Source organism: Phyllostomus hastatus, unplaced genomic scaffold (assembly GCF_019186645.2).
Source record: "Phyllostomus hastatus isolate PE091 unplaced genomic scaffold, TTU_PhHast_1.1 phas_contig_495, whole genome shotgun sequence".
Taxonomy (NCBI): domain Eukaryota; kingdom Metazoa; phylum Chordata; class Mammalia; order Chiroptera; family Phyllostomidae; genus Phyllostomus; species Phyllostomus hastatus.
This window is the reverse complement of record NW_025333895.1, coordinates 4,841,801-4,853,925: the sequence shown is the minus strand read 5'-3', so window position 1 is coordinate 4,853,925 and position 12,125 is coordinate 4,841,801. Positions and strand designations below refer to the sequence as shown.

The following is a 12,125-nucleotide window of genomic DNA, read 5'->3' as shown; positions in this document are numbered from 1 at the left end:
GTGTCTACTTCCCTTACCATGGTGTCCCTGGTGGTGAGCACAGGGAGTTCTTGCCTCAAAATAGGCCCTGCCTCAAAATAAATATTGTCTAATGGAATGAAATCAACTCAAATGTATTCATTGAAAAAAGAAAGCGTATCTCATTCATTGCTGTCAGGAATGCAGAATGCTACTGCCATTTTGGAAGACAATTTGGAAGTTTCTTACAAAGTGAAATATGATCTTACTGTAGGATCCAGCAGTCAGGTTTCTAGCTATTTAACCCAAATGAGCTCAAAATTCACGTCACCTGCACACGAACGTTTATAGCAGCTCCATTCGTAATTACCCAGAACTGAAAGCAACCAGATATCCTTCAAACAGTGAATGGATAAACAGACTGAGGCATATCCATACAACAGAGTAGCATTTAGCAATAAAAAGAAATTTGCTATCCAATCTTGAGACGTGGCGGAAACCTAAACACATATTGCTTAATGAAAGGAGGAAGTCTGAGAAGGCCACATACCGTCTGATTCCAACTATGTGACGTTATGGAAAAGGCGGAACTATGGAGACAGTGAAAAAGATGAGTGTTTGCCAGGAGCTCGGGAGGGGGCGGGTGGGGCGCAGAGGGTTTTGGGGCAGTGAAACCACTCTGCGCGGTGCTGTAATGGCAAATGTTACACATTCGTCGAAACCCACAGAATGCACAGCGCAAAGTGAACCCTAATGGGAACAGTGAACTTAATAGTAATGCATCGACATTTGCTCATTAACTATATAACAAATGCACCCACTAAGGCAAGATGTTAACCAGGGGATAAAGGTAAATGGGAACTCTGTACTGTGTGCTCAACTTTCAGTGAAACTGAATTTCTGAAACATAAAGTCTATTAATCAAAAGGGAGTAAATGGCCCTGGCTGATGTGGATCAGTGGATCGAGTGCGGGCTGCGAACCAAAGGGTCGCAGGTTTGATTCCCAGTCAGGGCATGTACCTGCCTGGGTTGTGGGCCAGGTCTCCAGTAGGGGGCGTGCGAGAGGCAACCACACACTGATGTTTCTCCCTCTCTCCCTCCCTTCCCCACTCTAAAAATAAAATCTTTTTTAAAAAGAGTAAATGAACGAACCTATAAAAGAATTGGATTAAATGATCTCCCAGGTCACTTCCAGCTTTGAATCACACTCAAGTTCTCAGCCAGAGTCCCCACGTATAAAACTAAACTGAGGTTTCAGTGTCGCGCTCAACCGGAGCGCCGGAGGGCGGCTCGAGTGGTCCAAGGGTCCAGGACAGCACCCGAACCGCTGCCTACCTGGACAACAGCGGGCGGTGAGCACCATCAACCTTTACGCACCGGCTTCCCCGCTTGCGGAACAGGACCCCGCCGGCTCTCGCGCGCTACCTCTCGGAACCTAGGGCACGCCCCCTCGCGCCATTGCCTCTGCAATTGGACGACTCGGGGGAGGTGTGGCCGGAAGGAGTGAGTCTGATTGGCGGGGCGGGGCCGATAGCGAGTGGCGAACATGGCGGAGCGCGGGAGGAAGCGGCCCTGCGGCCCGGTAGGTGGCTGGAGGTAGGACTCCTGGGGCAGAACAGGGGGTGATGGCCTGAGGACGAGCCTCGTGGGGGCCCGTGTCTGGGCCGGGCTGTGCCCCCCGCTCCCTGCTTGTCGCTGATGCGAGGCCGGAAGTCCTAAGGTGTAGCATGCGTGTGGCTGCGCGTGCCTCTGCCCGGAGGAGAACCAGAGGTGGGAGCCGGGGCCTGAGTCGGAGCCGGGATACCGTCAGGTGACCCATTGCCCAAACCCCTTGTGGGGGGCCTGGATTCAGGAGGAGGAACCCTCCTCGCAATCCCGAGCATTTTGGTGGCATATCTCTCCTAACTACTATCTGCGCTTCAGTGTCCTCTTCTCTCCAGTGGGAACTCATTCGGCAATTTATTGAGTGTTTACTATGTGCCATGCCTGGTCCCAGGCACTGGGGTACAGCAAGTCCCTGCCCTCCTGATGCTCTCTTGGGGCAGCATTGTGTGTGGATTCCCAGCAGCAAGTGGGGCCGCCTCTCAAATGGGACCATTCAGCCTCACTCCTATACCTCTTCCTATTCCTCTAGGGCGAACACCGTCAAAGGGTCGAGTGGCGAAAATGGAAGCAACAGAGTAAGTAAGGGGCTGGGGGTTATGGGGAGTGTCCATGCTCACCCTTCCCCAGGCCACCCGAGGCCACTGCAGCAGTGCACAATTAAACTTTGGGGACAGCCACCAGATTTGCCCCCTGTGGGTCTCACGGCACCAAGATGGAAGGAAGGGCTCAGAAACCACAGGAGGCTCCCAGGCCGGCCTGACCTGAGTGGGAACCCTGACCCCACTGAGAGGGCATTGTCTCCTGGACCTCGCCAAGACCCTCTCCCTCCAAGTCCCTCTCATCTCCACCACTTGGGGTGTCTTCTTGTCCAGAGAAAGAGGAGAAGAAGAAGTGGAAGGATCTTAAGATGACGAAAAAACTGGAGCGGCAGCGGGTGCAGGAGGAGGAAGCAAAGCGCCAGCAGGAGGAGGAGGAGGCCGCGGCGCAGAGGGAGGACCAGGGTGAGCAGACGGGGCCCCGGGCGGGCAGAGCACGTGGTGTCTGGAAGGAACCTTAGAGACCGGTGGGTCTAGACACCTTGTCTAGATGGAACAACCGAGGCCCAGAACACTGGGTCCTAACCTCCTGCTCAGGTGGGTTCAAGCCCGAGGATGGCAAGCATCCCGTATAACTTTACGCCTCCAGAACCTCGTCCTCGTAATGACAGTTAATTTTTTATTGAGCACTTTGTGTTTTAATTGCATTTTTCATTGAATTACTTTGAGTGCCTTTTTTTCTCATTAAATTATTCATGCTTCAAACAAAACCACCCAAATAATACAGAAAACCGTAACGGGGAAAGGAAAAAGCCAGCAAACACTGCAGTGAAGGTCTCTCCAGAGGCTATGTTATATATCCGCACTTAAATACATGTAGAGAGATGTAGGGACACAGTTTTTAAAAAGTGAGACCACTTTATCCGTGTGCTTCTGGACTTGGTTTTTCCCACCTCATGTTGTGTCCTGGATTCGTGCATGTGGACTATCCTAACAAACCAGCTTTTCCTCCGGTCAGACCTGAAGCGCTGGAGTGTCTGGCGGCCCTGTCATACCCTGTATGCCCAGTGGTTGCCAGTAATGATGGTGACAGTGGGGACAGCAACTGAGCATGTCGCTGTTTCAGGCACCAGGGAAGCCCTTTATGGGCGTTGTCTCATGTGGCTCCCTTTGGACGACTCAGAGAGGGGGTGTGGTTGTCCCTCTGGGGCCAGACATCCTGAGTCCACATCTCAGCTGTTCTGCCCTTGGTGTGACCTTGGGCCACGTGTTTGACCTCTGGGCTGCAGGTTCCCCACCTCTTGGTGATCGTAGTTTCCTAGGGTTATTGGGTAAATGTGCACATGTAAAAGACACTAATAATAGGTAATAGCTGTCATTATCACCCCCATCTGGACAGCTGGAGAACTGAGACAGTAAAGGGTGGAGGCAGGATGTAAACTGAGGCCAGTGCCTCTGACCACTCCCTGGTCTTGCCCAGTGGTCCGCCCTGCTCATGGGAGCCTTACAGAACAGAGTTCGTTTTCCTCTTGGGGAGATTGAGGCCCGGAGAGGGGAGTTGGATCTATTTCGGTAAACTCAAATGCTTCCCTGTAGGAAGATTCTCTGACCGTGGGCCTTGGGGACAGAGGAAGGAGGGGAGAGCATGGGCCTGGCCGCTCAGACTGACCGTGAACACCACCCCCTCTTGCCCAGGACGGCCCTACACTCTGAGCGTGGCCTTGCCTGGCTCCATTCTTGACAACGCGCAGTCGCCCGAGCTCCGCACCTACCTGGCCGGCCAGATTGCCAGAGCCTGTGCCATCTTCTGTGTGGACGAGATCGTGGTGTTTGATGAAGAGGGCCAAGACACCAAGTGAGGGGCCAGCCCGCGGGGTGCTGGGGATCAGGGAAAAAGGGAGGCCACCGGCATCGGCCTGAGCTTTCGTGGGCTGAGAACCCTGCCTGAGATGCCCCCCATGGTAACCCTGATGGGTGGAGTTGCAAAGCAGGGCCCACTCGCAGGTCAGATTGGGTGGATGAGCTCTGGAAGGGTACAGTAGGCCCCTGAGCCCTATCTTTCTCTCTCTAGGACTGTGGAAGGGGAATTCAGGGGAGTCGGCAAGAAGGGGCAGGCGTGCGTGCAGCTGGCCCGGATTCTGCAGTACCTCGAGTGTCCACAGTAAGGGGGTGAAGGGCAGACTTCCTGAGCGTGAGGGCGGGGAGGTCGAGGGGCTGGTCAGGCAGGAGGTGGCCTGGCTGGGAACTTCCTGAGAGCCGTGTCCTTTACTAGGTACCTAAGAAAGGCATTCTTTCCCAAGCACCAGGACCTACAGTTTGCAGGTAAGGCTTGCGGGGGGTCTGACCCCCATTTCCCATGGATCATCCCCAGACCCTGAGAAATTGCTCTGTGGTGGGGAAGACAGACCCAGGCACAGCAAGTCTGTAGCAGAGCTGGACTTTGGGCCAGGGTTCCCTGCCACAACCTCATGTGCTTTTGCACCGCCCAGACTCCTGGCCCCTCCCCCCCCACAGGGCTGCTGAACCCCTTGGACAGCCCACACCACGTGCGCCAGGACGAGGAGTCCGAGTTCCGAGAGGGCATGGTGGTGGACCGGCCCACCCGGCCGGGCCGCGGCTCCTTCGTGAACTGTGGCATGAAGAAGGTGGGAATCGGAGTGGGGGTCGAACCACGCTTCCTGGGAGCAGCCCGGCGATGGAGGGCAGGCGGGGCGCAGGCGTGGGGGGCCTGGGACCCAGGCACCTCTGCCCACCAGTGCCGCACTGATGCCCATCTGGGCCACAGAAGTGTTTACATCGGGGCTCAGTGGATAAAATCAGGAGCGAATTTACTTTTGTTTTTTTTTTTTAAAAAAAGCAAATCAACGGAAAATGGTCCTTGTACGAACAAGCAAAACAAAGCCCTGCAAACCCAAGTTCAGAGTCACTCTGGGGCCGCCCCAGCATGAGGCAGAGCGTTTGTTTGCTGCCTGTCTGCTCTCAGGTCTTGGAGTCAGAGCGGAGACATGTAAACATGTGGGGTCCCCTCCCCTCCAAAGAGCAGACCAGAAATAACTGGTTGAATGCAGACCAGGACCACCCAGAAACACATGAATGGAGAAAAGCATAAGAACCCCTCAAAAGAGAAAGGGCGCGCCCCATCCCGAGTTCAGAATCGGCACCGCAGACACCGCTGGGGATCCATTGCCACCCCCACGCAGTCAGCATCCACTTCCCACCAGGCCCTGCGCAGCGTAACAACAGCTGTTGTCCATGGCACGTTTTCCTTTCACAGATGAGGAAACGGAGGCTCATAGAGCCTGAGAGGTCACTCCAGCTAGCAAGTGGCGCAGCCACCAAAATGTAGAAAATTGGATTTTGTCTATTCTTGACATTTACTTCCAGCTCTGCTAGGCCCAGAGCATTCATTTTTGACCAGTGTCTTGGGACAGTCACTTTGCAGGAATGTTGTCTTGGGAGCAGGTCTGGCCCAGGTGTGGGGGCAAAGGTTGATCTGCCTGGACCCCTTAAATCCCTTGCCAGCCACAGTTTCCCCCACGACTGGGAGAGTAGTGACCTCTGCTGGTCGTGTGGGGGACGGCACCCACTTCTGGCTTCTCCTTAGGAGGTGCAGATTGACAAGAACTTGGAACCTGGTCTTCGGGTGACTGTGCGACTGACCCAGAAGCAGCTCCCAGGTATCTGAGGGCTCGGAGCCTACTCCTTGCACCTCCTCGTCCCCTCACCCCGTCTTCACAGCCTCTCTCCTCCCCCTCCAGAAAGCAAGACCTACCGTGGAAAAGTCGTGTCGTCTCAGGACCCCCGCACCAAAGCTGGTCTCTACTGGGGCTACACAGTTCGCCTGGCCTCCTGCCTTAGTAAGGACAGAGCTTCTTCCCCTGAACCCCCTTCCTCCCATGTGGCAGGCCGCAGAGAGCCTTGCTGGCCCCGAAAGTCCTTGTCCTGCCAGCTGGCTCTGTGTCCTTGGGCAGCTGCCTTTCCTGCTCCGGGCCGTGGTCTCCCTGAGCCCTGGGCCTGGATGCCCTTAAAGGCTTCCCAGGGAAAGTATTGTTTCACGATCGATTAGCAACATCTGCTGTGGGGTTGTGACTGGGGGCAAAAGGGCCGGGTAAGTCAGAGGTACAGTGTATGTTCTGGAAGTTCCTTCCTACCTGCCCATCCTCTGCCTGGTGTCCCCAGTCTAGCACACGTGTGGCCTCTCCCTGATCAGGGCCCACTTCTGCAGGAACGGAGGAGGGCCTGGGGGGGCTCCCTTCCCGAGCCCTCTTCTGCCCCACGCCCCGCCCCACGCAGTATGCACACGCACAGCCAAGCAGCTGGGGCTTGTGGGAACCCCACAATAGCTGGCATCACCCCCAGGCGCGGTGTTCGCTGAGGCCCCCTTCCAGGACGGGTATGACCTGACGATCGGGACATCAGAGCGAGGCTCGGACGTGGCCTCCGCCCAGCTTCCCAGCTTCAGGTGGGTGCAGCCTGGGGCAGGGGCCCGGGCAGGGGCGGGGAGCAGAGCAGAGGGCCAGTCTGGTGGGGGCAGACCTGGAGACCGGCCCCCGCTGTGTGAGGAGGGCTGCTCTCAGTGTGGCCTGGATGAGCAGCCAGCGGTTACCCCCCCACACCCACGGGTGGCAGGCACGCTCTCGTGGTGTTCGGGGGCCTCCAGGGGCTGGAAGCTGGAGTGGATGCTGACCCCAACCTGGAGGTGGCTGAGCCCAGTGTCCTCTTCGATCTGTATTTGAACACCTGCCCCGGCCAGGGCAGCCGCACCATCCGCACAGAGGTGAGCCAGCCCGCCTTCCCCGCCTCCGGCCCCAGGCCGTTCTCAAGGTTCAGCCGCCAGCCAGGACCTTGGGGTCTATCCAAGGGGGGTTGCTACTCTCCCTGCGGCCCGCCCTGCCCGAGGCTGCCCTGAGCCAGCCTTCCCCGGAGATGGTCCCCTCACCCCTTGGCCTCTCTCACCGCAGACTTGTGGCGGGGACAGGGTACAAGTGAGCTGGGAGTCAAGATTCCTGGGTCCTGGTGCCCATCCAGTGGTTCCCAAGCTGGGCGACCCAGGAGACTCCCCCGCCCCTGCTCTGGGCCTCCATGTCTTTTGCTGTATGGTCAGTGTTCCACTTTCCCGGGTGTGACCGTGGTGGACAGGGCAGCCTCCCCTGGGGGCACAGGATGCAGCTAGCGGAGAGCCACAGCCCTGCGCACAGAACCTGCGGCCCTGCTTCTGAGCTGAGCACACATCGCTGTGCCTGTGGAGTCTGTGCTGGGGACCCGTCTCCAAGTATGGTGACTAAACAGGTGGCCTGCTTCAGTCTGCTTGTCCCCAAGGGCCCTGCTGGGGCCAGGTGCTGCAAGGCTGCTAGCTACACCCTCCCAGCAGAAACCCCAGCTCCCACCCTTCCGATACCTATAGCAAGTGCTGAGAACTTCCTGACCCCGAACCCAACAGTAGGAGACAGATAATACCATGATCACCCCCATTTTACAGAGGGGGAGATTGAGGAGCTGGGAGGTGAGGCCGTTCCATGGCAGGGCATTCTGCCAGCCGGTGGCAGATCGGCAGGGTGACACTGGGCCTATCCTTGACCCCAGGGCCCTGCTGAGGGCAGCAGGCCCCAGCCCATTGCTGCCCTTTCCTTCCAGGAAGCCATCCTCATCTCCCTGGCTGCCCTGCAGCCGGGCCTCACCCAGGCAGGCGCCCAGCACAGCTGAAGGTTCTGCCAGGCACGAGATGGAGAGAAGCCGTGGGGAAGCCAAGGGTTCCTGAGGGTCACCCGGGGCAGGCACAGGCAAGACTTTCTCCAAAAATAACCACCTTTAATGTGACCCGGCCCCACACCCTCACAGTCTGGCTGGGCTGCTGCCCTCACCTGCTGCCCGCGGTGACAGCCTTCAGGCTGCCGGCCCGCGCCAGGATATTCGGCACAAAGAGCAGCCCCGAGGCCCGCTCGACGCTCTCGATGGGCACCAGGAAGCGCTCCAGCGGGACGGCCTCGTCCACGGGCGCATTGGGCATCACGTAGGAGCGGAGTTCGATTTGCCCGCCTGCTGCCTCCAGGATCAACACTTTGAAGAAGTGGGTGGGCACTGCCACGTGGTTCTTGCCAATCACCTGGTACTTCACGTAGGACTTCCCGTCAGCCTCTGTCCTGCAGGCAAATAAATCCAGGCACACCTGGCCTTTCAGGGCTCCCACGGCTGCTGCCGCCTCCAGGAAGCATTCCTTGACCCGACCCCCAGCTTGTGTCAGTCTGTAGGAACAGCCCCTCGTGAAGCTTCCGCGCCCTCCTTGGCTGCCCCAGCAGACTGGGAGCTCCCTGCAAGGCGCACTCCCTCTGGCCCTGTTGTCCTCGTGCCCAGCCCTGGGTCAGCAGAGCGAGTGCTGGTGACAATAAATGCTGCTGAGAGGATCCTGCCTTCTCAGCATCCACATTCATCCGTGCAGACAGACACCTGACGACTGCCTGTCTCTCCCCGAGGAGGGTCAGCACCAGGGGGGCCGGGTGAACAGCAGGTGCCCAGGACACTGCCCTGTGGGGTGACCTCCGGGCTGCCCCTCAGCAGGGTGTACTCCACTAAAGCAGGCCTTGGGAGGCACTTGCTCACTCAAGTTTATCAGTGTCTCGGCCAGCCCATGCTGAGCCATAATATGGTGACATTCACCATCCTACTTTGCCACTCAACAACCATGAGCTAGGTAAGAGGCACCATGTGTGGAGGTCATTTGCCCACGGCACCCAGAGACTAGGTAGTAGGGCCGGCTCCCTCCCAGCCGTGGACTCCAGGGCCAGCTGCTTCACCGCAACCTGTCCTCGCTCATCCAGTCCTCGGTGGGCCAGGAAAGTCACCGAGCTGCCCCGAGGGCGCTCCGTCCCTCGTGCCTGAGAGTGAACTCGGGGTCAGGAGCAGGGTGCAGAAGGGTTGCTCCAGAGGAGATGACGGGCAGGACGTGGGTGGGTGGGTAGGTGTGGCAAGAGGTGATGTAGGAGAGGAACAAGGGCAGGTGCAGGACCTGGTGCCCGTGGGCAAAGGAGAGTGGTCTAGATGGGTGCCCTGAAGGTCTCTGGCTGCAGAAACAAACTCAGGAGTCTGAGGCAGGGGGTGGACAGGGTCGTTAAGAAGCCAGATGACTACACCTGGCAGTGTTTGCCCAGAGCCCAGGACAAGCCTGGACAGCACGAGTGGGAAACGCTGGTGTGCCCAGTTCTGACCTCACCTGGGCAGGAAGAGCGGCCCTGTGCAGACATAGACGTTTTGGTAGGTGCGGGTCAAGCTCCGGCTGTACTTCTCCAGGTTGTTCCAGGCATTCTGGTTAAGGTGCGGCACCTGGTAGGAGACGGGACTCAGAGGTGCTGGTGGGGAACTTTGCCTCTCTGTTAGAGGGGCTACCCAGGGCTCCAAGACTTGAGATTCCAGCAGGGTTGGGGAGACGAGCACACAGTAGAAACTGGTTCAAGGAATGGAAGTCATTCCTTTAGGCCATTGGCTGTTAAGGGTGGAGCTCAAGAGGGTGCCAGCCACCAACCACTCCCTGCCACAGAATGGAAGGAGTAGCATCCCCGATCTGAAAGCCCTTTCTTGGCTCTACAGAGCCACACTGAGGAAAGCCAGCTCTCCCAATCTGCCCTTTGCCCTTTCACCATGTGCCAAGCCCAGCTGGGACCGTGATGGATTTGCTGCCAATTCCATACTCGAGGGCCCCAATCCTCCGTACGATGTCTAGTCAAACAGGGAGGGGACTGACTGTACCTCTGGGAGAGCAGAAGTCAGGCCAGAGGCACAGACCCCATGGGGTTCACCCTGGGCCCCCCCCATCAGTCTTCATCCAGTGGGTGCCAGACCCTTGTGGGACCAGGACCAGAGGTAGGCCAGCTTGCTAACAGTTGATTGCCAGCAGGTATCTTCCCATACTATCCTGGGAAGCAGGTGGGGTAGGACAATGGCTGAAAGCTCAGGGTCCTCTAGACAGGCTGCCGGAGTCTCCCTGAAGGTGTGACACTGGGCCAGTGTGTCACTTCGCCTCTGAACCTCAGTTCCCTCATTGGATCTAATATTTACCGAATGCTTGTCATGAGCCAGCAAGGGCACTCTGTACTATTACATGCATCGGGTCTACTGTAAAATGTACGTGAGTAACATTAATATCCCCATTTCACAAACGAGGAAACGTCGCCCAGGGGTCCTCAGGGTCAGATTGCACAGCGGGGACCCAGAGCTCCATTCCTCCAGCCTAGGGCGGCGCGGGGTGTCATCAGTAAGCACCTGACCAGCTCGCGCACTGGCCTGCCTCCCCATTCAGCAGAGGAGCAAACCGAGGCTCCGAAAGGCGAGGGGCTGGCCTCGCCTTCCGCCGCCCAGCCGGGGGCGCTACCTGGGGCGCAACGTTGCTCAGGTAGAAGGTGTCGTCCATGGCTTTCTGGCTCCAGCGGTGGTTGGCGGCGGCGGCCAAGTGGCCGCGGTCGAAGCCGCTGCCGCGGTAGTCGGCGTTGGTGGCGCGGTGGTACACGTGCACCGACTCATCCTCGCGGAAGTCGCAGGAGCGGCGGTCCCCATCGCCGCGAAGCCGCTCGGGCCGCAGCTGTTCCACCACCCAGAGCGCGCCGCGAGTGCGCGGGTCGTAGCACAGCACGTACGACTCGCGGCTCTTGAGCTGCGCCAGCCCGGGCAGACCGTACTTAGCCAGTTCGCCCGGGCCACCGCTCGCCAAGGCCCCAGGTACGGCAGGCACGGCGGGCACCTCGGCAGCCGCCGCCACAGGCAGAACGGGTAGCCGGCCCAGCAGCCCCGGGGCCGGCTGCGCATCTGCCCGCCGTCGCCGCCAGCCCTCGGCAGCTGCGCCCAGCCCCGCGCCCAGCGCCAGGGTCAGGCCAGCCCGCACAGCCTGCATGGCTCGGGAGCGCGACATCCACGCAAACGGAAGGCGACCCGCGGCACCGAGGGAATGCTGCGACCTCCGACGTCTGACCGGCGAGGTTCTTAAAGGGGCTGCACCAGCCTGCTGGGCCCACCGCAGGAGTAGGTGCTGGCTGGAAGGGCGCGTGGGCACAACATAAATCCCTTCCACTCACAATGGCTGGGAAGGGACTAGGCCTCTAACGAAGGCGGCCCCGGACCCACCGGAAATGGGTGCCCTTTCTTTGTCCTTTAAGATGCGGGCCCAAGGGGCGAAGCGCTAGCATTTTGGTTTGTGATTGGCTGCCGCCAGGCCTAGTCCCACCCCGCCCCACCCCCTTTCGGGTCTCCGCCGTCTGGCTCTCTACTGCGCCTGCGTAGAGCTCCCACTTAGGAGCACTAAGCGTCTTTGGTCCAGTGCTTCCATCACTACCTTATTTAATCCTTAAGAACCCAGCGAAGGAGCTCTTCGTTGGCGGAACAAGACACCGGAGACTATCCTCCCCAACCATTACACAATAAGCCAAAAGTTCCAGGAGATTAGCCAAGATTTTCCTAACACCCAGAGTGAGAACAAGGGGGCAGGCAGCAGATCCTAACTGCTGGTTGGAACAGACACTGGCACTGTTCCGTTTGGCAGTCCTATAAAACCTTAGAAAGGTTTATCTTTAAACCCACTTAGAGGACTGAGCTGGGGAAATAAATTGGGAATGCAAGTATTTCTTTTTCTTTTTTTGGGGGGGGGGAATTCAAGTATTTCAAACAGAAACTTCCTCACAGTATTGTAATAAATATTCAGAAATAGCCTGGCTGGTGTGGCTCAGTGGATTGAGTGACAGCCTGCCAGCCGAAAGGTTGCTGGTTCAGTTCCCAGGGCACATGCACGGGTGGCGGGCCAGATGCAGGGTTGGGGGCATGTAAGGCAACCCATCCATGTATCTCTAAGCACATCAATGTTTCGCTCCCTCTTTCTCCCTCCCTTCTCCTTTATAAATAAAATCTTTAATAGACTCATTTCCAACATTGTCAGCATATTAGATAGAATAGTATATATCCTATAAACATTTTTAAAGTCATACAGCAACTTGCTCCCCACCTACCATGAGGGGTGTGACAATACTCAAAACTGTGTATCAAGATGA

At 57.8% G+C, this 12,125-nt stretch overlaps 2 protein-coding genes across 2 annotated transcripts; one reads left to right on the top strand and one right to left on the bottom strand.

Annotated features, from left to right (window-relative positions):
• Positions 1-1,481: 1,481 nt before the first annotated feature.
• On the top strand, positions 1,482-7,869 carry SPOUT1 (SPOUT domain containing methyltransferase 1). The gene is made up of 12 exons (XM_045846419.1): positions 1,482-1,541; positions 2,094-2,139; positions 2,437-2,565; positions 3,796-3,955; positions 4,172-4,261; positions 4,373-4,422; positions 4,615-4,745; positions 5,705-5,777; positions 5,859-5,957; positions 6,460-6,562; positions 6,730-6,877; positions 7,735-7,869. Exons 1-12 carry the CDS (start codon positions 1,506-1,508, stop codon positions 7,801-7,803), a joined length of 1,134 nt encoding a protein of 377 aa, XP_045702375.1. The 5' UTR covers positions 1,482-1,505; the 3' UTR covers positions 7,804-7,869.
• An 18-nt stretch (positions 7,870-7,887) lies between these two features.
• On the bottom strand, positions 7,888-11,241 carry ENDOG (endonuclease G). The gene is made up of 3 exons (XM_045846420.1): positions 10,463-11,241; positions 9,308-9,417; positions 7,888-8,240 (listed from the first exon to the last, which is right to left on the bottom strand). Exons 1-3 carry the CDS (start codon positions 10,994-10,996, stop codon positions 7,958-7,960), a joined length of 927 nt encoding a protein of 308 aa, XP_045702376.1. The 5' UTR covers positions 10,997-11,241; the 3' UTR covers positions 7,888-7,957.
• Positions 11,242-12,125: the final 884 nt, after the last annotated feature.

What these genes read in the sequence shown, in the direction of transcription:
- SPOUT1 (XM_045846419.1), top strand. Translation starts at nt 1,506, where the DNA reads ATGGCGGAGCGCGGGAGGAAGCGGCCCTGCGGCCCG. An exon ending in GGAAGCGGCCCTGCGGCCCG is followed by an intron (nt 1,542 to 2,093) that starts GTAGGTGGCTGG and finishes CTATTCCTCTAG; the next exon opens with GGCGAACACCGTCAAAGGGT. An exon ending in GCGAAAATGGAAGCAACAGA is followed by an intron (nt 2,140 to 2,436) that starts GTAAGTAAGGGG and finishes CTTCTTGTCCAG; the next exon opens with AGAAAGAGGAGAAGAAGAAG.
- ENDOG (XM_045846420.1), bottom strand. Translation starts at nt 10,996, where the DNA reads ATGTCGCGCTCCCGAGCCATGCAGGCTGTGCGGGCTGGCCTGACCCTG. An exon ending in TGAGCAACGTTGCGCCCCAG is followed by an intron (nt 9,418 to 10,462) that starts GTAGCGCCCCCG and finishes GTCTCCTACCAG; the next exon opens with GTGCCGCACCTTAACCAGAA. An exon ending in GGGCCGCTCTTCCTGCCCAG is followed by an intron (nt 8,241 to 9,307) that starts GTGAGGTCAGAA and finishes ATTTGCCTGCAG; the next exon opens with GACAGAGGCTGACGGGAAGT.